This window comes from Moschus berezovskii, chromosome 9, assembly GCF_049115385.1.
Source record: "Moschus berezovskii isolate FMDL1 chromosome 9, NW_MosBer_1.0, whole genome shotgun sequence".
Lineage (NCBI taxonomy): Eukaryota > Metazoa > Chordata > Mammalia > Artiodactyla > Moschidae > Moschus > Moschus berezovskii.
In genome coordinates this window covers 50,215,476-50,241,564 of record NC_142468.1, presented here as the reverse complement: position 1 = coordinate 50,241,564, position 26,089 = coordinate 50,215,476, and the positions used below count along the sequence as shown (strand labels likewise).

The window sequence follows — 26,089 nt, the reverse complement described above, 5'->3', positions numbered from 1 at the left end:
TGGAGAATTTTGAGCATGACTTTACTAAGCGTGTGAGATGAGTGCAATTGTGCAGTAGTTTGAGCATTCTTTGGCATTACCTTTCTTTGGGATTGGAATGAAAACTGACCTTTTCCACTCCTGTGGCCACTGCTGAGTTTTCCAAATATGCTGGCATATTGAGTACATTACTTTCACAGCATCAATTTTCAGGATTTGAAATAGTTCAACTGGAATTCCATCACCTCCACTAGCTTTGTTCGTAGTGATGCTTTCTAAGGTCCACTTGACTTCACATTCCAAGATGTCTGGCTCTAGATGAGTGATCACACCATCGTGATTATCTTGGTCGTGAAGATCTTTTTTGTACAGTTCTGTGTATTCTTGCCACCTCTTCTTAATATCTTCTGTTTCTGTTAGGTTCATACCATTTCTGTCCTTTATTGAGCCCATCTTTGCATGAAATGTTCCCTTGGTATCTCTGATTTTCTTGAAGAGATCTCTTGTCTTTCCCATTCTGTCGTTTTCCTCTATTTCTTTGCATTGATCGCTGAGGAAGGCTTTCTTATCTCTCCTTGCTATTCTTTGGAACTCTGCATTCAGATGCTTATATGTTTCCTTTTCTCCTTTGCTTCTCGCTCTCTTTTTCGCAGCTATCTGTAAGGCCTCCTCAGACAGCCATTTTGCTTTCTTGCATTTCTTTTCCATGGGGATGGTCTTGGTCCCTGTCTCCTGTACAATGTCACAAACCTCCGTCCAGAGTTCATCAGGCATTCTATCTATCAGATCTAGTCCCTTAAACCTATTTCTCACTTCCACTGTATAATCATAAGGGATTTGATTTAGGTCAAATCTGAATGGTCTAGTGGTTTTCCCTACTTTCTTCAATTTAAGTCTGAATTTGGCAATAAGGAGTTCATGATCTGAGCCACAGTCAGCTCCCTGTCTTGTTTTTGCTTTCTGTATAGAGCTTCTCCATCTTTGGCTGCAAAGAATATAATCCGTCTGATTTTGGTGTTGACCATCTGGTGATGTCCATGTGTAGAGTCTTCTCTTGTGTTGTTGGAAGAGGGTGTTTGCTATGACTAGTGCGTTCTCTTGGCAAAACTCTATTAACCTTTGCCCTTCTTCATTCCTTACTCCAAGGCCAAATTTGCCTGTTACTCCAGGTGTTTCTTGACTTCCTACTTTTGCATTCCAGTTCCCTATAATGAAAAGGACATCTTTTGGGGGTGTTAGTTCTAGAAGGTCTTGTAGGTTTTCATAGAACCGTTCGACTTCAGCTTCTTCAGCATTACTGGTCGGGGCATAGACTTGGATTACCGTGATATCAATTGGTTTGCCTTGGAAACAAACAGAGATCATTCTGTTGTTTTTGAGATTGCATCCAAGTACTGTATTTTGGACTCTTTTGTTGACTATGATGGCTACTCCATTTCTTCTAAGGGATTCCTGCCCACAGCAGTAGATATAATGGTCATCTGAGTTAAATTCACACATTCCAGTCCATTTTAGTTCACTGATTCCTAGAATGTCGATGTTCACTCTTGCCATCTCCTGTTTGACCACTTCCAATTTGCCTTGATTCATAGACCTAACATTCCAGGTTCCAATGCAATATTGCTCTTTACAGCATCAGATCTTGCTTCTATCACCAGTCCCATCCACAAGTGGGTATTGTTTTTGCTTTAGCTCCAACCTTTCATTCTTTCTGGAGTTATTTCTCCACTGATCTCCAGTAGCATATTGGGCCCTTACTGACCTGGGGGGTTCCTCCTTCAGTATCCTATCATTTTGCCTTTTGATACTGTTCATGGGGTTCTCAAGGCAATAATACTGAAGTGGTTTGCCATTCCCTTCTCCAGTGGACCACATTCTGTCAGACCTCTCCACCATGACCTGTCTGTCTTGGGTGGACCCACACGGCATGGCTTAGTTTCATTAAGTTAGACAAGGCTGTGGTCCGTGTGATCAGATTGACTATTTTTCTGTGATTATGATTTCAGTGTGTCTGCCCTCTGATGCCCTCTTGCAATACCTACTGTCTTACTTGGGTTTCTCTTACCTTAATTGTGGGGTATCTCTTCACGGCTGCCCCAGCAAAGCGCAGCCGCTGCTCCTTACCTTGGACGAGGTCGCTCCTCTGGCTCTCCTGTGCCCGCACAGCCGCCGCTCCTTGGACGTGGGACAGCTCCTCTCGGCCACAGCCCCTGACCTCTGACATGGGGTAGCTCGTCTCTGCCGCTGCCCCTGACCTCAGACATGGGGTAGCTCCTCTCATATACACTCCTTAGTATCCATGTTTTTGCACCTGCAGATTCAACCAACCAGCAATCCTATGGTACTATGGTACTGTATGTATTTCTTGAAAAAAAAAAAAAAAGCCTGTAAAGTGGACCTTTGCAGTTCAAACCAATGTTGTTCAAGGGTCATTTGTATATACCTTTTGGAACAGAATTTCCTTCCTCCATCTTTCCTAAAGGTGGAGGTCCCTTTGATAAGCCTACCAGGAGTGCAGTATAAGGACTGTATGACTGAGAACTTGATTTCTACTTGGTCAGAATGCTGTTGACTTTTGTTGTTGTTCCCCTCACTATTGGGGATAAAAGCATAGCAACCAATTTACAAATCCTTTTTTTCTCTCTCATAATTTTTGATAACCTACATGGTTTCCCCTTAGTTTATTTGTACTAACTAAATGTAGTGCTTCCCCCCTCAATAGATTCCCCATTTGAAGCATTCTTCTGATCATCCTAACATTCAGATTGCTACATTCTAAATGTAATGTTAATCTTTCAATGTTTGTTTATTAAGCTATGCTATGTTCAGGGTTCTATGCTAACCACATTTTGGTAAAATTAGACAATGAGTATTGCATTTAAACTATTGCTGTGTGGTGTTCTGAAATATTAATTGCTTATTTTAAGAAGCGAATAGTATTGATATATTTAACTGCCTGATGAAACAGATAATCTATGTATTGATGAATGAAATATTTTGTGTATTTGATTAATGAGTAGTCTTAAAGTTACAAATTTTGTTGTTGTTCAGTCGCTAAGTCACATCTGACATTGCGACCCTGTGGACTGTAACCCACCAGGCTCCTCTGTCCAAGGGATTTCCTAGACATGAATACTGGAATGGGTTGCCATTTCCTTCTCCAAAGTTACAAATATTTCCTTGCAAAAACTAAAACACTATTTTGATTTAGAAGTCCATTGTCATGATAGAGCTTACCTTCATCAAGTAACTAAACATTTAACGATCAGGTTTGTACTCTTTTAATGTTTCAAAGACATCTATATTTATTGATCTGTGAGCATTTCAGATATATAATGTTGACTTGAGTCTATCCATACAACTAAATAATTTGTCATTTGGATGCCAAGCAGTCAATTAAATTGTGTTAAGTAGGTAAGGAAATGAAGACATCATAATGTATCTAGACTTTAGAGAAGTGTTTTTGGAGAATTCCCTCAGTATATTCCTATAGAAGGGTCTGAAAATATTGGTAGTATATTAGTAAAATTTGTGCATTGGTAAATAGTTGAATGATTTGCTGATCTAGTTCCATCTGGAGAGAGACTCTTGTAGCACATGTCAGGGCTCTGTGTTCTCCCAGTCTTACTCAACATTTTTATCCATGAAGTACTTGAAAATACAGAAGACATGTCTATCCAATTTGTAAATGGTGTTGACTGAAAATATGCACAGTGTAAGAGTTGTGATTTCAGTTTTATTTGGAGCAAAATGAGGGCTATAGTCTGGGAGACAGCATCCCAGATAGCTCTGAGGAATTGCCCTGAAGAGGTAGGGAGAAGTTCAGTATTCTATGTGAGTTTAGTGGAGGGGGTACATGCAGTCAAGCACACATGTAGAAGGTTATTGCAAGTTTCATGAATATTGCTGCTAGTCATGAGGAGCAGATGTCTCCATTAATGATTTTATTGCTTACTACATATGAGAAGATACAGGTATCAATGTTTGAACTCATAAAATCTTCTGAAAATATCTAACTATCTGAAAGCTTGTTCTGCCAGTTGTTCCCAGAGCATAGAGTGCCTCATTTCTTATCTGCACCCTAAACTCCTTTTCAGGATGTGTTGCAGGTCAGTGACCCCAATGGCTAGTGACTTAATCCTTGTAGAGGTAGATGGCAAGTGCCAATTTTTAGATAACAATTTCATGACTCTGGGGATTATCAAATTACTGGACAAACATGCTACATGGATATCCTGGGGTATTTTTTGCGTGTGTGTGTGTGTGTGTTTTAATTATCTTTTTATTTGGCTGCACTGGGTCTTAGTTGAGGCATCAGGATTTTTAGTTGCACCATGCTCTTAGTTGTGGCTTGTGGGACCTAGTTCCTGACCAGGGATTGAACCCAGGTCCCCTGCATTGGGAGCACAAAATCTTAGCCACTGGACCACCAAGGAAGTCCCTGCATGGATATTTTGGAGGAAAAAAAACAAGAATCAAAAATTGTGATCAAAAAAATAAAAAATTCCTGATTCCAAGATTGCAGGGATTAAGGGAAGGAAACTGGCTAGTAAATTCTAAAAGATAAAGAAGAGAGAGACGCAAATGTGAGAAAGGAAATCTAAATACTCATAATTGTTAAAATCAAACATTAATTTAAAAAGGCAATGAATACTGCAAATGTTTTGTTTTTCTTCATTTTCACCCATGAAATTAACCAGAGATAGTGATTATATTAGTTAGGAATTACATTTGGATAGCTAATAGAATTCCAGTGGAACAGAGGACACAGAAGCTTAGACAGATGAGTTTACTTTACTTTCAGACAACATGAAGTGCTGAGCTAGGCAACCCAGGGCTGGTGTGGTAGCTCCATGGTCATAAAGAACCAAGGTTCCTTCTATGTTTCTGCTATGCCATTCAGAGCATGTGTTAGCTCATTTGCAAGATAGCTTGTGGACTTTCAGTCATCACATAGTCTTATTAAGAAACCCAGATATACAAGCCCCCCCCCACCCCATTCGCCACCAACATGAAAAAGCTCAGAGAAATCCATTTTGGCCAAAGTTTGAAGAAGAAATCTGAAGGAGTAGACATATAAGCTGTTACAGTTCAGGTTGATGGTTTCAGACTTCCTTTAAAGGCTAAGAAAAAATAGTGAACACTTACCATTAAGAAAAGTTTTTCCAGTATATGAGACCCCCCAAACCAGAGACCTAGTGTGCCAAGGTCTGTCTAAAGTGCTGAGACTGGATCAAGATAATAGAGGACCCCCTTCTTACCACTTCCTGGCTAGCAAGCAGGAGCCACCAAGAAGAGAGATGTGCTGCGGGAGGAGATGAGTATGGAGAGACCCTCTGACATGCAGGAACACAGGGAAGGCCCAAAGCTAAGGGTGAGTCAGGAATGCTGAGAGAAGCTCTCTGGAAAACCAACCCCCAACATAAGCACAAGATAACAGGAGAGAAGGAAATGGCAACCCACTCCAGTGTTCTTGCCTGGAGAATCCCAGGGACAGGGGAGCCTGGTGGACTTCCATCTATGGGGTCACACAGAGTCGGACACGACTGAAGTGACTTAGCAGCAGCAGCAGCAGCAGCAACAGGAGAGAAATTTGAAGGTACTGTGTACTGAAGATAATGTTCAAATCCAGTTTAATTCCTGACTCTACAAACTCAGTCTCCTACGTTAATGGTAGGAGAATGGACATGCTTATTACCAGGCATAAATGACTTAACTCAGTCTTTGCTGTCTTACACAAGATGTCTGTCATTCAGTCAAAAAGTATGACACACACACCTGCATAAAAAGGACAAAAAAATTATAAAAAGTATATTAAGATGAAGCAATCAACAAAACAAAATTCATATGACCCAGATGGTGAAACTATCAGAAAAATTTAAATACTATAATTAATATATTAAAGACTCTAATGGAAAAGATAGACAATACATGTGAGAAGATGAGTATTTTTAGGTGAGAAGATGGAAACTAACAGCTAATGGAAATACTAAATACAAACAAAATAGTGATGAACACGAAGAATGACTTTGACAGGCTCATCAGAGGATTTAATGCAACTGAGGAATGAGTCAGTAAATTTGAAGATGTAAAAATAAAAATTACCTAAACTGAAACACAGAGAAAGATTTGAGGAGGGGAAAATAGAGCTTTTGAGAGCTTTGAAACAATATCAAACAGTCTAACATATGTGGTAACATATATATTGTGGATTTACATATGTAAAATGTATGATAATAGCAGAAAAGATGGAATGGAGGAATTGAAAATAAACTGTTTTAAGGTTTACACATGACAAGTGAAGCAGAATTACAATATCTGAGTATTTAAATATATATATTTATAGTAAATCATAGAGAAATCACTAAAAAAATTAGAGGTATAAATAATAACCTGATAATGAAAATAAAATGGCATTACAAAAAATAATCAAAAAGAAGAAAGAAAAAGAGAAAAATGAATATATAACATGCAACAAATATTTTAAAATTTGCAAAATTATAGATATCAATCCATACATACCCATCAGTTCAGTTCAGTTCAGTCACTCAGTCGTGTCCAACTCTTTGCAACCCCATGAATCACAGCACGCCTGGCCTTCCTGTCTATCACCAGCTCCCAGAGTTCACTCAAACTCATGTCCATCAAGTCAGTGATGCCATCCAGCCATCTCATTCTCTGTCGTCCCCTTCTCCTCCCACCCCCAATCCTTCCCAGCATCAGAGTCTTTTCCAGTGAGTCAACTCTTCACATGAGGTGGCCAAAGTATTGGAGTTTCAGCTTTAGCATCAGTCCTTCCAATAATGATATGTAAATATAAATAGTATAAAGAACACCAATTAAAGGATGGTGATTGTCAAATTGAATAAAAAAGCAGCAGCCAAATATGTGCTATCTACAGACAATCCAATTTAAATATAAAAGATTAAAAGTAAAAGCATGGAGAAAGATGCATTATATAAACATCAGTTAAATAAAAACTGGAGTGCCTATATTAATATCAAAAAGACTTCAGAAAAAAGAATATTACCAGAGAAAAAGAGGGTCATTTCAAAATGTTAATGTCAAAGTGTTTTTAGGACCTAATAATCCTAAACATGTATACATCTAACAATAGAGCTTTAAAATATATTTAGCAAAAAAAAAAACTGAAAAGAGAAATAAGCAAATCCACAGTTATTCTTGACTACTTCAACACTCCTCTCAGTAATTGATAAAGCATTTATCAATTGATAAAGCAATTACTGAGAGGAGTGTTGAGGATATAGAAAGCTTGAACAGCATTCTCAGTCACCTTGAACAGCGTTCTCAGTCACCTTGACCTTGTTGAACACCTCACCCCAAACACCAGATTATGTATTCTTTTCAAGAACATATGAAACACTCACCAGAACAGACTATATTCTGAACAATAAAACAAACCTCAATTAAAAAGATTTGAAGTCATACAAAGTATGTTCTCTGACCATGGTGGAATTAAACCAGAAATCAATAACAAAAAGACATCTGGACAATCTGAACTGTTGAGAAAGTTAACAAAACGCTCTTACATAATTCATGGGTCAAAGAAGTCTTTGACTATTTTTAATTGAACAATTGAGAATCACAACACATCAAAATCTGTGGGAAGCAGCTAAAGCTAGGCTTAGAGGGAATTATAAGTTATATGTTCATGTTTGAAAAGAAGACGGTCCTTTATTTTTTGGCCACACCTGGCATGTGGGATCTTAGTTCCCTGACCAGGGATTGAATCCTTACCCCCTATAATGGAAACTTTGAGTTTTAACCCTAGTGTGTGTGTCTTAAGTCACTCAGTCGTGTCCAACTCTTTGCAGTCCTATGGGTTGTAGTCCACCAGACTCCTCTGTCCGTGGAATTCTCCAGGCAAGAATACTGGAGCGAGTAGCCATTCCCTTCTCCAGGGGATATTCCCAACCCAAGGATCAAACCCAGGTCTCCTGCATTGCAGGCAGATTCTTTACTCTGAGCCACCAGGGAAGCCCTTTAAAACTCTGACCTCCAAGGAATTCCCAAGAAGGATAGTCTTAAAAATTTAAGTTTTCACATTATGAAACTATAAAATTAAGAGCAAATTAAGCCCAAAACAAACAGAGAAGAAAATAATGATAGTAAGAGCAGAAAAGAATGGACTTGTAAGTTAAAAAAAAATAGAAATGATAAAACCAAAAGTTCGCCCTTTGAAAATATAAATAAAATTGAGTTATAGCTGGTAGAGCTTTCTCCTGTGTGCATAACAGTAATACAATTTCAATAATTTGTTCATTTAACAAATATTTATTTATCACTTACTATATGCCAAGTACATTTTAAATGCTTGGAGAACACCAGTGTTCAAAATAACAACAACAACAAATTTTGGAGAGTACTTGGTGAAGTTGTTAGAATAATGGGATTAAATGCAAATAGTAGTTGCATCCTGATTTCAAAATGTTTTGTACTGTACACACCCTACCAAAAGTTTTACTTTTGTAATAACTGAGTTTATAAGACTCCCAAAAGACAGAAACATAGTGTTTTCCCTAGACACACACATTCACTCACACTCACATAAGTCCTCTTCTGGTGTTAGAGAACAACTTGAGTCTAAGGTGAGTTCTAAAAGCCTATTAACTATTTGCTATTCATCTCTGCATTTCAGTTCGGGAGGTTTCTATTGATGTATGTTTTAGCTCACTGATTCTCTTTTCAGTGGTGTCCACTCTACGGATATCCTATTAAAGGCATTCTTCATTGTTACAGTGTATTTGATTTCTAGTTTCCTTTGGATTCTAAAGAGTTTTCATTTCTCTGCTTAAATTACTCTTTCATTTGTATGTTGTCTGCTTTTTCTGTCAGATCCTTTAGTATATTAATCAAGGTTATTTTAAATTCTTGTTTAATCACAAATGTATGTGATGGCTGAGTCTAATTCTGACGCTTACTTTGCTTTTCAGAGTGTACTTTCCCTTCCCTCTTAACAGTCTACCATTCACCTTCTAATTTGTTGTTGAAAGCTGGAAATGGTATATTGGGTAACAGGGACTGAGGTAAACAGGGCTTTGGAGTGCGGTTTCTTTGTTATATGGCTATGAGTTAGACTGTGTTTAATTTTGCTATAGCTGTAGGTTCCAGAGGCTTCAAATCCCTCTCATGTTTTTGTCTCCTGTTGTCTTCGGAGTCCCTACAAATCCATTGTTAGACAGAGGGAGAGTTTTCATGTATTTGTGGGGAGGATGGCCATCTTCCCGTCTTACTCCTCTGCCATCTTTTGTCTCCCAGAGTGTTTTGGAGGACTTCAGCTGCAGTCAGCTGTTATACACTGGAGCATTGTTGGCGTGGTGATAAAATGTGGGAAAGGGGAAGCATTCTATGATTTTATGATTAAATCTTTCAGTAGAGCTGTGTCCCTGGGCTATGACCTTCACAAATATTTCTTGGATCCCATTTTCTCCACTTAGATGAGACAGGAAGGCTGGAGGAGGCTGGAGGCAGAGAAATATCCTTGCCCCAGGTGAAATAAAGTGCTGGTGAAATCTTTTCCTCTGGAAAGTAGTTCTTTATTGCAGAAAAGGCTCTAGACATATTTCCAGAGGGTTGAATATTAAATTGTGAAATGCTGCTTCTTCTCAATCCCGTTAGAGCCATTGGAGCCCATTCTTGGTTTTTCATTGTGAGAACCTGCTGAGATTACTGGAGGCAAAACCTATGGAAGTGTAGGGACCTCTCTAATACTGCAGTCCCCACTAGTTTCACTGACTTTAGTTCATACTCAGTCTCTAGAAATCCATAAAAATTAAAATTTAATTATTCCTAATTCATGGCTTCAGGGGCTCCTGGTCCAGATAAGCAGGTCTTGACTGTGACTCTCTGAATATTTACCTCTTTCCAGATTTCAGGGTGGTGGGTTGCCCTTTGACCTCAGCTGTATGATGAATGCAAGAAAAGTCATTAATTTCTTTATGTGGTAGTCAGGAGGGAAGTGAAAACTTCCAAGTTTTTATATTTTGGTGTTTAAACTACAAGTCTTATTAGGTGATGGACAGGGAGGCCTGGCGTGCTGTGGTTCATGGGGTCGCGGAGAGTCGGACACGACTGAGCGACTGAACTGAACTGAACTGAACTGAAGCAGACATTGCTACACAAGATGGACTTTAATTTGATAGCACAGACTAAGCCAAGTTCACACACTAACTACCTTAAAACTTTTTTTAATTTTAGTTTTGACAAGATTTCTATAAATGTCATCTCTAAAATCAGTATATTTGACTAATTTCTCTGACCCATTCCTGTTCTTAAGTTCTTCCATTTAAAACGGACTTCACTGTCTTAACTTGCCAGTAAAATAAACCTGACCAACATCCTGCCATTATATATCTGTTCTCTCATTGGTTCCTGTAATGAGATTCATGTGGTCCATGTTTTTATTCCTTCAGTTTACCAACAGCTTCTGTGGGCCACCCACAGTGGTTATTAACCAATAATTATGCACCGTGACCGTGCCTCCCATTGCTGAGGACATAGGCGGTCATCAGCCCTGTACAACATGCAGTGAGGTTGTAATATGTTCTGTGTAAGGAAAGTGCCTTTGGTCTCATGTCTTACATAGGTGCTTAGTTGCTCAGTCGTGTCTGACTCTTTGTGACCCCACTGACTGTAGCCCACCAGGCTCCTATGTCCATGAGGATTCTCCAGGCAAGAATACTGGAGTGGGTTGCCATGCCCTCCTCCCCAACCCAGGGGTTGAACCCAGATCTCCTGCATTGTCTTACATAGGAGTTTGCCATATTTCTCAGTAAACAGTTTCTACATTTCAACTTGGTTCCAAACTCCACTAAGACACTTCGTCCCTTGAGGGGAATCTTGGGCTCCAAACAGACTGCGAAGGCCTTGCGCCATGATACATTTGGAACTCCCGCCTGCCTCCTTTAAACCTATGGAGCAGCCCTCCGGCCAGCCTCTCAAGAAGCTCAGTACTGATTGGGTACGGCTGCGCCCAATGAGAAGCGGCGACATTGCGCGTAGTCAAGGTTTGGGCGGGCACTCCGCGGTGGCGGTTGCTGGGAAACCGCGTAGACACCAGAGAGCCCTGCTGGTGTTTAGGTCTGCTGAAGGTTGTAGCCGCCCGAGAGGGAGAGGGGGAGTTTCGTCTGCCGAGATGGTAAGCATGCCGAAACGGTTGTCTATGGATTTAATCCTAGTTTAGAGACAGCCTGCTTCTAAAAAAGGATTTGAAGTGCCTGATCTGAGAATTAAATGGGAAAATCCTGTCTCAGAGACCTCAGGTGCTGCTTTTTCAAGCGACGCGAGTGCTGGCTGCCCGCCGTCCCCGCCCCGCCCCTCATTAGATCTGCCCGGCAAAAAATTTTGCTTCCCACGTTTCTGGAAATCGGGAGATGTTTAAGAACTGCTGAATAAATGAGTGGAAATAAAGCTCCAGGAGAGAGCGAATGAATCAATAGCGGGTTGACTTATTTAATGTGTATTAGAAAACCGTGAGCAGCTTTTGACCCGCACTTCATGGCCAAGGGGGAAGGAGTAGAGGATGGAATGAGGATAGTGGTGAAGAGCTGGGTGTGCAGAACTCAGCTGCGCGTCTTAGAATTGTAATATGGCTGTTTATTGGCTGAGGAAACTTGAATCAAGTTGCTTTAACTTTCCATGCCTCATCTATAAGATGGGGAACACAAATAGTACCTGCTTCATTAATACATCTTAAAAATTTTTTTTTTTTTTTTATCTGCCACACTGCTTTTTTGTTATGTCTCTGAATTTGGAGAGGAAGCCTGACACCTTTCGTTTGTTTCATTTGTTTCTGGGGCTACATCAATGTATTTTTACAAATTAGATCCTGGAATACCAAAGTATGCTTTTTTGTTTGTTTTGTTTTCCCTTCTCCATTTTAGGCTTCCAAAAGGAGAACTTTGAGCTTCAGTGAAAGGCATCAGAAATTAGTAGATATAAACTATTGCAAAAAATTGCATATCGAGGCACTACAAAGGCTACAGAATCAAACCAGGGACCAAATGGTGCAGAATGAGAATGATGACCGGGCTGAGCGCAAAAGATTCCTCAGATTATTACAGGATGAACAATTTGAGTTGGATATGGAAGAGGCCATTCAAAAGGTAAGTTTTACAATTCATTCTCACATCATTTTTCTCTTCATTTTCTCTTTGGAAACAGTGAAAGCCAACTGTTAATACTGGAATGAATGAAGCAGATAGGATAGCATCAGGCAAAGGATGCCTCCCTGTGAGTCAGCCCAGTGAAGTGGTAAAAAGCTGGGGTTTTGGAGCTAGACTGTGTGCCTTTGAGTCCTGGTACTGGATATGTTAGCTTTGGAACCTTGAGTAAGTTGCTTTTACTTTGACTGCTTCATTGAGAAAATAAGAATAATAATAGTACCTACGTCATAGGATTGTTTTAATAATCAGTTAGTACTGTTTTAATAATTAATATAGGCAAAGCTCTTAGAATAGTGCCTGCAAAAGTAATATGAAATCTCTAATTACTGACTTCCATGGTTTAAGTCTAGTTCTGTTGCCTTCCATAAAATTCTAAAGACAAAAATTTAAGAACACCTGTTTTGAATTTACAGATATTAAACATGTATTTTAAGAGGTAGAAAATGAACACTTATATATTAGCTATGAATTTACTTTGTCTGGAACTTCCCTGGCAGTCCGATGATTTAGACTCCATGCCCCCAATGTAGGGGACATGGGTTTGATCCCTGGTTGGGGAACTAGGATGCCACAAAATGCTGCCAAAAAAAAAGAATTAGGGTGTAATATGTAAGTATGTAACTACTGAAGTTTATTAGACAGCTTTTGAGTGGAAATTTCTGAATATCTTAAGGGATGAGGGAGGTAGAAAAAGGGAACCCAACAAGAAAATAAAGGAGTTCTTATAAATGTGAAAAAGGTATCTGATATTTATGTATTCTTTTAGTGTCTGCTGTATGGTCAACATTTTGTAAGATATAGGGAATGGCAAAAACAAGTTTTAAAGTGGTATTCATCCTTCTGAGTTTCAAATTTCAGAAGCTTAGACATGACTTTTTAACCCTGTGCAAGAATATTCTTGGGGATTAGATTTTTTCCCCCATTCTTTTTATTCTTATTTTTTCTTTAGTTTTTAAGAAAATCCCAGGTATTGTATCAAGTCTCTCTTGCATACTTCAGTATACATCTTATAAAATATGGATTTTTTAAACATAGCAGCATAATGCCACTATCTTACCTAATAAAATTATCAATAAATAAATTCTAGGCATCATTTAATACCATTCCATAGTCAAATTTCTGTGATTGTGTTAAAAGACAGATTTTACAATTCAATCAAGATCCAAACAAGGTTCATACAGTGTATTTGGTTATGTCCGATCCCTCTTAATCTAAAACAGCCCTTCCCTTGTACTTTATTTCTTTAACTTCATGTTTTTAACTTGTTTTTAACATATATTTAACTTGCTCCATTAGTTGTTTAATAGGATATCCAACTTTCTGTATTTGTTTGCTTTCTCAGTAGTTCCTTTACTTTGTTCCTCTATCTCTTATATTTCCTTTAAATGCAAGTTAGCCCTAAAGGCATTATTACATTTCAGTTCAGTTGCTCGGTCATGTCCGACTCTTTGCGACGTTATGGACTGTAGCACACCAGGCTTCCCTGTCCATCACCAACTCATGGAGCTTGCTCAAACTCATATCAACCATCTCATAGTAGATTTATGTTCATCTTTTTGGCAGTCACTCCATGGCAGTGCTATCCTTGATATTGTAATCCACTAGCTGGTGCTAATGTTGATCAGTGGATTTAGAGAGACAGCCTGGTTCCTCTGTTGTAAAGATCCCCACCAAACTTGAATCTGTGGTTTCACCAATGAATCTTTTTTCTTTATTAGAGGTTGCAAAACACTGATTTTTTTAATTTTGTTGTTTAAAAACAACAACAAAGGGTAATTTAGTACCATGAAATACAGTTTTTACTTGAAAGGGAGATCAATAGTTAATTATCAGAGTAAGAATTGGTGTCCTAGTTACTTCCATTGGTGTATGCCTATGTTGTTTTTTAAAATTTTGTTTTCTTTAACTTTGAACTTTTTAAAAAATTAGCTCTATGGACTCATGGGTCTTTATATACTTGAATTAATTGTACTTATTATTCATTTTCATGCTCAAATTATCCTACCTTGATGCCTTTTTGTAGCTCTGTGTCCTTTTGACAAGACTTCCTTAATCTGTGGTAGCTTCCTTGCTTTTTGTCAGAATAAAATGTTACAGCCTAGGGATGGTTAATTTTATATGTCAACTGGACTGGGCCATGGGGTGCCCAGATATTTGGTTAAACATTATTTTAGGTGTTTTTAGATGAGATTAACATTTAAATTAGTAAATTGGGTAAAGCAGATTTTCCCCCTAGTGTGTGTGAGCTTCATCCAATCAGTGAAGGCCTGAATAGAACAAAAAAGCCAATTGAGAGGAAACTGCTCCTCCCTGATTGCTTTCCAGCTGGATTATTAACATTTTTCCTGTCTTCACACTTGGACTGAAATATCAGCTCAAGTCTCAAGCCTAAGATCCTTCTGACAGGAGCTGCACCACTGGCTATCTGTCCTTTGAACTTCGACTAGAACTAAAGCAACTGGCTGTCCTCATCCAGCTTTCCAACTCACCCTGCAGGTCTTGGGACTTGCCCATTTCCAAAACTGCTTGAGCTGATTCCCTATTATATTGTTTCTGTTTCTCTGGAAAACTAATACAAGGCTCATCTTATAAATTTCTTTATTTACGTCTGGAATTGGCCATTGTACTAAGGAATTCTATTATTTTTTAGTGGAAATAATATTTAGAGACAAGTTGGGTCTAGATTTGCTTATTATTCTTGGGTGTTAGATACACTTATTATTGTATTGGTTCCAGGTCTTTTCAGCAGACAGAACTTGGAAATAGGTGTGTTTTTAACTTTCTGAGATAAAGTTAGGCTTATGGAATAGTTGCAAAAATAGTATTAAAAAATCCTGTATCCCCTTAACCTGAGTTCCCTTTCAGTTCAGTTCAGTTCAGTCACTCAGTTGTGTCCCACTCTCCGCGACCCCATGAATCACAGCACGCCAGGCCTCCCTGTCCATCACCAACTCCCGGAGTTCACTCAAACTCATGTCCACAGAGTCAGTGATGCCATCCAGCCATCTCATTCTCTGTCGTCCCCTTCTCCTCCCGCCCTTTATGTTACGTCTAACATAATCATAGAACAATTATCAAAATGAAGAAATTAGCCTTGGCACAATACTGTTAACTGAATTGTGAGTTTTATTCAGATTTCATCAGTTTTTCCACTGACATCTTTTTTGTGTTCTCAGATCACAAGTTTGATTTAGTTGTCAGGTCTCTTTAGTCTTCACCAATCTTAGTCTCCTCCAGTCTATGAGAATTCCTCCCTTTTTCTTGCCTTTCCTGACCTTGACTATTTTGAATACTATAGTTTTTTTGTTAGTTTTTCTGTTGCTGTGTATCAAATTACCACAAATTTCGCAGCTGAAAACAACACCCATTTGTTACCTCACAATTTCTATTGGTCAGAAGTCCAGACGTGGTGTAGCTGGATTGTCTGCTTGGTCTCACAAGGCTAAAATCAAGGTGTTGCCTGGGATGCATTCTCATATGGAACTTGGGGCCTCTTTTCAGCTCACTTAACTCAGCAGAGTTCCTGTTCTTGTAGTTGTAAGACTGAAGTTTTCATCTCCCAGAGGTTGCTGACATTCCCTGCCACATGACCCTTCTCTACACATGAAGTTTACTTGCTTTCTGGCACCAGAAGGTGTTCCAGACTCAGCTTATTCTTTCCTTGCCTTGGAATCAGCCAGTTCTCTAAGGAGACTTGGTTCCTTTCATTGGAGAATGATATTTAGAAACCAAGGTCTGAATGATAGATGTGCTTATTATTAGTGGAACACTCTAAGGGGAAAGAACTAGAAAATAACCATACACACACATCTGTGTTTACATTTATGTCTGTATCTGTCTGCATGTATTTATTAATAAAACAAGCCGTGAGTCTGTGTTGGTACTGCTGACTCCAGTCTGCCTCTACAGGGCTCACTTTTGTCTTTCCCCTTTTGTTATTTATTTGTAATTGCATTCTCCCAACAAAAAGAATCTGGCTCTCATTATATGTAATATATTTACTTATTCTTTCAACTCCAGAATGCAGATAGTTTCAGAATTGCTAATCTGCACCCTTGTGAACAACAAATTTACTTACTGTGTTATAGATTTGGGTACAGTTCTTTGTGTCTTTCGCTTTGTCAAACACTTTTTTACAGTTGTTTTGGTCCACTCCTGCCTATCTACTTCATTGTGGTTATTTGACTGATTTTTATTTGTTTTGTGATTGTTTTTTAATACAATTAATTTGTTATAGTCAACATTCATTGTTCTCCCCACATCTGATTGATTTTTTTTTTTAAATGTTGAACTAGTTACAAATCCTTGGGAAGGTGCAAAGATAGTATGCAGTACTGTCCACTGGCCCCTGGAGAGTTTCTTTCATTGATTATATCTTATATAACTGTACTGCAATATCAAATCCTGGAATGTGGCATTGCTGCATTATGCTTATGTACTTCTGTGTCATTTTATCGAAGGTATACATTTATGCAACCACCACCTCATTCAAGAAACAGAGCTATTCCATCCCCACCAAGACCTCTTTCATGATACCCCATTATAGTCACACTCTTCCTTCAATCCCCACTATGCCAGCAATTACTCATTTGTTCTCCATCTTTATAATTGTGTTATTTCAAGAATGTTATTTAAAAAATGTTGTGTAAACAGTCGTGTGTGATTACATACATATATGTCTGTCACTTTTGAATAGGCTGTTTTTATTCCACATGATGCTCTTGAGATTCATTTTTAAAATATTTATTTTTGATGATTGGTTTACAGTATTGGTTTGATTTGTCATACTATTAATCATTGGTGTACATATGTCCCCTCCCTCTTGAATCTCCCTCCCATCTCCCACCCATTCCCACCCCTCTAGGTTATTACAGAGCCCCAGTTTGAGTTCCCCCGAGTCATACAGCAAATTCCTGTTGGCTACCTATTTACATACGTAGTGTATATGAATCCATGCTACTCTCTCCATTTATCTAACCCTCTCCCTCTTCTACCGCACCCTTATCCTTAAGTCTGTTCTCTATATCTGCATCTCCAATGTTCTCTATATAAGCAGTCTCCAGTGCTGCTCTGCAAACAGATTCATCAATACCATCCTTCTAGATTCCATATGTATGTGTTAATATACATATTTGTTTTTCTCTTTCTTACATTACTTCACTCTGCATAATAGGTTCTAGGTTCATCCACCTCATTAGAACTGACTCAAATGTGTTTCCTTTTATGGCTGAGTAATATTCCATTATATATGTGCCATAGCTGCTGCTGCTTTTTTTTGGCGGGGGAGCATTTTATTTTTCAATTGAAGGATAATTGCTTTACAGAATTTTGTTGTTTTCTGTCAAACATCAACAAGAATCAGCTATAGGTATATCCATGCCCCTCCTCCAGAATCTCCCTCCCATTTCCCTCTGCATCCCACCCTTCTGGATTGTCACAGAGCCCCTGTTTGAGTTCCCTGAGTCATATAGCAAATTCCTGGTGGGTATCCATTTTACTTATGGTATTATAAGTTTCCATGTTACTCTCTCCATACTCTCCCTTCTTCCCTCCCGCTGTGTCCATAGGTCTATTCTCTATGTCTGTTTCTCCATTGCTGTCCTGCAAATAAATTCATCAGTACCATCTTTCTAGATTCCATATATATGTGTCAGTATATGATATTTATCTTTCTCTTTTTGACTTACTTCACTCTGTATAATGGGCTCTAGGTTTTTCCACCTCATTAGAACTGTCTCAAATGTGTTCCTTTTGATGACTGAGTAATATTCCATCATATATATGTACCACAGCTTCTTTATCCATTCATCTGTCAGTAGACATCTAGGTTAATTCTATGTTTTGTCTATTGTAAATAGTGCTGCAGTGAACATTGGCGTACATGTCTCTTTTTCAGTTTTTCACTTCTTCAGGGTATATGCCTAGAAGTGATGTTGCTGGTGCATATGGTGGTTTTTGAAAAGTGAAAAGTGACAGTTGCTCAGTCATGTCTGACTCTTTGTGACCCCATGGACTATACAGTCCATGGGACCTCATGGGCTATATACATATACAGTCTATGGAATTCTCCAGGCCAGAATACTAGAGTGGGTAGCCTTTCCTTTCTCCAGCAGATCTTCCTGACCCAGGAATTGAACCGGGGTCTCCTGCATTCTAGGTGGATTCTTTACCAAATGAGCTATCAGGGAAGCCCTGTGGTGGTTTTACTCCTGGTTTTTTAAGATGTCTCCATACTGTCTTCCATAGTGGCTGTATCAGTTTACATTTCCAACAGCAATGTAGGAGGGTTCCATTTTCTCCACACCCTCTCCAGCACTTGTTTGTGGATGTTTTGATTATGGCCATTCTGTTTAGAGTAAAGTGATATCTCATTGTAGTTTTCTTGTGCATTTCTCTAATCATGAGTGATGTTGAGCATCTCTTCATATGCTTATTAGCCATCTGTATGTCTTCTTTGGAGAAATGTCTGTTTAGGTCTTTTGCCCACTTTTTGGTTGGGTTGTTTGTTTTTCTGGTATTGAGTTGTATGAGCTACTTGTATATTTTAGAAATTAATTCTTTGTCAGTTGTTTCATTTGCTATTATTTTCTCCCATTCTGAGGGTTATCTTTTCACCTTGTTTATGAAGGTGAGAGCTTTTGCCATGCCAAAGCTTTTAAGTTTAATTAGGTTCGTTTATTTATTTTTGTCTTTATTTCCATTATTCTAGAAGGTAGGTCATAAAGAATCTTGATATGATTTATGTCATGCAGTGTTCTGCATATATTTTCTTCTAAGAGTTTTATAGTTTCTGGTCTTACATTTAGGTCTTTAATCTGTTTTGAGTTTATCTTTGTGTATGATATTAGGAAATGTTCTAATTTCATTCTTTTGCATGTAGTTGTCCAGTTCTTCCAGCATCACTTATTGAAGAGACTGTCTTTTTCCCCACTGTATATTTTTGCTTGCTTTGTCAAAGATAAGGTGCTCACGTGTGCATGGGTTTATCTCTGGGCTTTCTAGCCTAGCTCACTGGGCTATTCTTCTTTCTCAAGATTGCTTTTGCTATTTGGGGCCTTTAGTATGTTCATACAAATTGTGAAATTTTTTGTTCTAGTTCTGTGAAAAGCACCATTCATGAATTGATAGGTATTGCATTGAATCTGTAGATTGCTTTTGGTAGTATAGTCATTTTCACAGTATTGATTCTTCCAACCTAGGAGCATGGAATATCCCTCCATCTGTTTATGTTATCTTTGATTTCTTTCATCAATGTCTTACAGTTTTCTGTATGTAGCTCTCTTGTCTCCTTAGGTTTATTCCTAGTTATTTTATTCTTTTAGTTGCAATGGTAAATGGGATTGATTCCTTAATTTCTCTTTCTGATTTTTCAGTTGTTAGTATATAGGAATGCAAGTGATTTCTGTGTGTTGATTTTGTATCCTGCGACTTTACTAAATTCATTGATTAGTTCCAGTAATTTTCTGATAATATCTTTAGGGTTTTCTGCATACAGTATCATGTCATGCAAATAGAGTTTTACTTCTTCCTTTCCAATCTGGATTCCTTTTATTTCTTTCTTGTCTCAGATTGCTCTGTGGCTAGGACTTCCAAAACTGTTGAATAATAGTGGCAAGAGTGGGCATCTTTGTCTTGTTCCTGATCTCAGAGGGAATGCTTTCAGATTCTACCCATTGAGAATAATGTTTGCTCTGGGTTTGTTGTATATGGCCTTTATTAGGCTAAGGTAGATTCCTTCTATGTCCATTTTTAGAAGAGTTTTTATCATAAATGACTGCTGAATTTTGTCAAAAAGTTTTTCTGCTGGAGGTTATCATATGGTGTTTATCTTTTAATTTGTTAATATGGTGTATCACATTGATTGATTTGCATATATTGAAGAATCCTTTCATACCTGGGATAAACCTGACTTGATCATGGTCTATGATCATTTTAATGTGTTGTGAAATTCTTTTTGCTAGAATTTCGTTGAGGATTTTTGCATCTATATTCATCACTGATACTGGCCTATACTTTTCTCTTTTCATGATATCTTTGTTTGGTTTTGGTATCAGTGATTGTGGCCTCGTAGAATGAGTTTGGAAGTATTCCTTCCTCTGCAATTTTTGGGAAGAGTTTCAGAAAAATAGGCATTAGCTCTCGTCTAAATGTTTGATAGAATTCCCCTGTGAAGCTGTCTGGCCCTGGGCTTTTGTTTTTTGGGAGACTTTTAATCACAGTTTCAATTTCAGTGTTTGTAATTGACTTGTTCATAATTTCTGTTTCTTCTTGGTTCAGTCTTGGGAGGTTGAACATTTCTAAGAATCTGTCCATTTCCTCTAGGTTGTCCCATTTTATTAACATATAGTTGCTCATAGTACTCTCTTGCTGCTGCTGCTGCTAAGTCACTTCAGTCGTGTCCGACTCTGTGTGACCCCATAGACGGAAGCCCACCAGGCTCCCCCGTCCCTGGGATTCTCCAGGCAAGAACACTGGAGTGGGTTGCCATTTCCTTCTCCAATGTGTGAAAGTGAAAAGTGAAAGTGAAGTCGCTCAGTCGTGTCCGACCTTTAGCGACCCCACGGACTGCAGCCTACCAGGCTCCTCCATCCATGGGATTTTCTAGGCAAGAGTACTAGAGTGGCTTGCCATTGCCTTCTCCGAGTACTCTCTTACGATCCGTTATATTTCTGTGTTGTCTGTTGTAACCTCTCCTTTTTCATTTCTAATTTTGTTGCTTTGTCTCCATTTTTTTTCCTGATGAGTCTGGCTAATGGTTTGTCAATTTTGTTTATCTTCTCAAAGAACCAGCTTTTAGTTTTATTAATCTTTACTATTGTTTCATTTCTTTTTCATTTATTTCTGCGCTGATCTTGATGATTTGTTTCCTTTCGCGACTTTGGGTTTTTTTTTTTTCTCCTTTTCCCAGCTGCTTTAGATGTAGAGTAATCTATTCGATGTTTTTCTTGTTTTTTGAGATAGGATTGTATTGCTATAAACTTCCCTCTTAGAACTGCTTTTGCTATATCCCATAGGTTTTGGGTCATCCTGTTTTCATTGTCATTTGTTTCTAGGAATCTTTTGATTTCCCTTCTTATTTCTTTAGTTATTTAGTAGTGTATTTAATCTTCATGTGTTTGTGTTTTTTGCAGTTTTTTTTCCCCTGCAGTTGATATCTATTCTCATAGTGTTATGATCAGAGAAGATGCTTGATATGATTTCAGTTTTCTTAAATTTACTGCTGCTTGATTTGTGGCCTAAGATGTGGTCTGTCCTGGAGAATGTTCCGCGTGCAATTGAGAAGAAAATGTATTCTTCTGCATTTGGATGGAAAGTCCTTAAGATAGCAATTAGGTCCATTTGGTCTAATGTTTCATTTAAGGTTTGTATTTCCTTATTTATTTTCTGTTTTGATGATCTATTTGTGAAAGTAGAGTGTTAAAGTACCCTACTATTATTGTGTTACTGTCGATTTCCACTCATATGTTTGTTAGTATTTGCCTTATGTATTGAGTTGCTCCTGTGTTGGATGCATAAATATTTAAAATTGTTATGTCTTCTTCTTGGATTGATCCTTGATCATTATGTAGTATCCTCCTTTATTGCTAATATTCTTTATTTTAAAGTCTACTTAGTTGATCTATCCACAGGTGTGAGTGGGGTATTAAAGTCTCCCACTATTATTTTGTTATTATTGATTTCCCCTTTCATACTTGTTAGCATTTGTCTTACATATTGTGGTGCTCCTATGTTGGGTGCATATATATTTATAATTGTTATATCTTCTTCTTGGATTGAGCCTTTGATCATTATGTAGTGTCCTTCTTTGTCTCTTTTCACAGCCTTTGTCTTAAAGTCTATTTTATCTGATATGAGTATTGCTACTCCTGCTTTCTTTTGGTCTCTATTTGCATGGAATATCTTTTTCCAGCCCTTCACTTTCAATCTGTTTGTGTCCCTCGTTTTGAGGTGGGTCTCTTGTAGACAACATATATGGGGTCTTGTTTTTGTATCTATTCAGCCAGCCTTTGTCTTTTGGATGGGGCATTCAGCCCATTTACGTTTAAGGTAATTATTGATAAGTATGACCCTGTTGCCATTTACTTTATTGTTTTGGGTTCGAGTTTATACACTCATTCTGTGTTTCCTGTCTAGAGAAGGTCCTTTAGCATTTGCTGGAGAGCTGGTTTGGTGATGCTGAATTCTCTCAGCTTTTGCCTGTCTGTAAAGCTTTTGATTTCTCCTTCATATTTGAATGAGATCCTTGCTGGGTACAGTAATCTGGGATGTAGGTTATTTTCTTTCATCACTTTAAGTATGCCCTGCCATTCCCTCCTGGCCTGAAGATTTTCTATTGAAAGATCAGCTGTTATCCTTATGGGGATCCCCTTGTATGTGATTTGTTGCTTTTCCCTTGCTGCTTTTAATATTTGTTCTTTGTGTTTGATCTTTGTTAATTTGATTAATATGTGCCTTGGGGTATTTCGCCTTGGCTTTATCCTGTTGGGGACTCTCTGGGATTCTTGGACTTGGGTGATTTTTAGGGAAGTTTTCAACTATTATCTCCTCAAGTATTTCCTCATGGTCTTTCTTCTTGTCTTCTTCTTCTGGGACTCCTATGATTCGGATGTTGGGGCGTTTAAAATTGTCCCAGAGGTCTCTGAGATTGTCCTCATTTCTTTTAATTCGTTTTTCTTTTTTCTTCTCTGCTTCATTTATTTCTACCATTCTATCTTCTGACTCACTTATTCTATCTTCTGCCTCCGTTATTCTACTGTTGGTTCCCTCCAGAGTGTTTTTGATCTCATTTATTGCATTATTCATTGTATATTGACTCTTTTTTATTTCTTCTAGGTCCTTGTTAAACCTTTCTTGCGTCTTCTCAGTCCTCATCTCCAGGTTATTTATCTGTAACTCCAATTTGCTTTCAAGATTTTGGATCAATTTCACTATAATTATTTGGAATTCTTTATCAGGTAGATTCCCTATCTCTTCCTCTTTTGTTTGGGTTGGTGGGCATTTATCCTGTTCCTTTATTTGCTGGGTATTTTGCTGCCTCTTCATCTTGCTTATATTGCTGTGTTTGGGGTGGCCTTTCTGTCTTCTGGCAGTTTGTGGAGTTTCCTTGCTATGGGTGAGGTTGGATGGGTGGCTTGTCAAGGTTCCCTGGTGAGGGACGCTTGTGTCAGTGTTCTGGTGGGTGGAGCTGGATTTCTTCTCTCTGGAGTGCAGTGAAGTGACCAGTAATGAGTTATGAGATGTCAGTGGGTTTGGAGTGACTTTGGACAACTTGTATATTGAAGCTCAGGGCTATGTTCCTGTGTTGCTGGAGAATTTGCGTGGTATGTCTTGCTCTGGAACTTGTTGACCCTTGGGTGGTGCTTGGTTTCAGTGTGGGTATGGAGGCTTTCGATGAGCTCCTGTCGATTAATGTTCCCTATGGTCAGGAGTTCTCTGGTGTTCTCACGATTTGAATTTAATTCTCCTGCCTCTGGTTTTCAGTCTTATTTTTACAGTAGCCTCTAGACTTCTCTGTCACTTCCAAGGTGGTTCCCTCTGTTTTAGCTTCTGTTTGCTGGTCTCTTCAGTGTCTCATTTCTGCCCTGACACTAGGGGGTGGTGGTAGACACTTTTTAAGGCTCACTTTTTAAGGTTCAGTTCTGTTCTGGGAAGGGAGAGCACTGCAGACAAATATCTCTGGAGTCTTAACAAAGAAACACAAAAGTTAAACGATACAATAGATGAGTTAGACCTAATAGATATCTATAGGACGTTTCACCCCAAAACAATGAATTTCACCTTCTTCTCAAGAGCACACAGAACCCTCTCCAGGATAGATCACATCCTGGGCCATAAATCTAGCCTTGGTAAATTCAAAAAAATTGAAATCATTCCAAGCATCTTTTCTGACCACAATGCAGTAAGACTAGATCTCAATTACAGGAGAAAAACTATTAAAAATTCCAGCATATGAAGGCTGAACAACACGCTGCTGAATAATGAACAAATCATTGAAGAAATCAAAAAAGAAATCAAAATATGCATAGAAATGAATCAAAATGAAAACACAACAACCCAAAACCTGTGGGACACTGTAAAAGCAGTGCTAAGGGGAAGGTTCATAGCAATACAGGCATACCTCAAGAAACAAGAAAAAAGCCAACTAAATAACCTAACTCTATACCTAAAGCAACTAGAAAAGGAAGAAATGAAGAACCCTAGGGTTAGTAGAAGGAAAGAAATCTTAAAAATTAGGGCAGAAATAAATACAAAAGAAACAAAAGAGACCATAGCAAAAATCAACAAAGCCGAAAGCTGGTTCTTTGAGAGGGTAAATGAAATTGACAAACCACTAGCCAGACTCATCAAGAAACAAAGGGAGAAAAACCAAATCAATAAAATTAGAAATGAAAAGGGAGAGATAACAACAGACAACACAGAAATACAAAGGATCATAAGATACTACTATCAGCAATTATATGCCAATAAAATGGACAACTTGGAAGAAATGGACAAATTCTTAGAAAAGTACAACTTTCCAAAACTGAACCAGGAAGAAATAGAAAATCTGAACAGACCCATCACAAGCACGGAAATTGAAACTGTAATCAGAAATCTTCCAGCAAACAAAAGCCCAGGTCCAGATGGCTTCACAGCTGAATTCTACCAAAAATTTAGAGAAGAGTTAAAACCTATCCTACTCAAACTCTTCCAGAGAATTGCAGAGGAAGGTAAACTTCCTAACTCATTCTGTGAGGCCACCATCACCCTTATACCAAAACCTGACAAAGATGCTACAAAAAAAGAGAACTTCAGGCCAATTATCACTGATGAACATAGATGCAAAAATCCTTAACAAAATTCTAGCAGTCAGAATCCAACAACACATTAAGAAGATCATACATCATGACCAAGTGGGCTTTATCCCAGGGATGCAAGGATTCTTCAATATCTGCAAATCAGTGTAATACACCACATTAACAAATTGAAAAATAAAGACCATATGATTATCTCAATAGATGCAGAGAAAGCCTTTGACAAAATTCAACGTCCATTTATGATCAAAACCCTCCAGATGGTGGGAATAGAAGGAACATTCCTCAACATAATAAAAGTTATATATGACAAACCCACAGCAAACATTATCCTCAATGGTGAAAAATTGAAAGTGTTTCCCCTAAAGTCAGGAACAAGACAAGGGTGCCCACTCTCACCACTACTATTCAACATAGTTTTGGAAGTTCTGGCCACAGCAATCAGAGCAGAAAAAGACATAAAAGGAATCCAAATTGGAAAAGAAGAAGTAAAACTCTCACTGTTTGCAGATGACATGATCCTCTACACAGAAAACCCTAAAGACTCTACCAGAAAACTACTAGAGCTAATCAATGAATATAGTAAAGTTGCAGGATATAAAATCAGCACACAGAAATCCCTTGCATTCCTATACACTAATAATGAGAAAATAGAGAAATTAAGGAAACAATTCCATTCACTGTTGCAACGAAAAGAATAAAATATTTAAGAATATATCTACCTAAAGAAACAAAAGACCTATAAAACATTGGTGAAAGAAATCAGAGAGGACACTAATAGATGGAGAAATATATTGTGTTCATGGATTGGAAGAATAAATATTGTGAAAATGAATATATTACCCAAAGTAATTTATAAGTTCAGTGCAATCCCTATCAAGCTACCAATGGTGTTTTTCACAGAGCTAGAACAAATAAGTTCACAATTTGTATGGAAATACAAAAAACCTCGAATAGCCAAAGCAATCTTGAGAAATAAGAATGGAACTGGGGGAATCAACCTGCCAGACTTCAGGCTCTACTACAAAGCCACAGTCATCAAGACAGTATGGCACTGGCATAAAGACAGAAATATAGATCAATGGAACAAAATAGAAAGCCAAGAGATAAATCCATGCACCTATGGACACC

At 38.2% G+C, this 26,089-nt stretch overlaps 1 protein-coding gene across 1 annotated transcript in view; it reads left to right on the top strand.

Moving 5' to 3' along the window:
* Window positions 1-10,975: 10,975 nt before the first annotated feature.
* The window catches only part of MNS1 (meiosis specific nuclear structural 1), a 62,786-nt gene continuing 47,672 nt past the window's right edge, over window positions 10,976-26,089 (top strand). Inside the window, exons 1-2 of the mRNA XM_055436280.2 lie at window positions 10,976-11,137; window positions 11,883-12,104. Coding sequence (XP_055292255.2) covers window positions 10,976-11,137; window positions 11,883-12,104 — 384 coding nt within the window. The remainder of the gene's footprint in view (window positions 11,138-11,882; window positions 12,105-26,089) is intronic.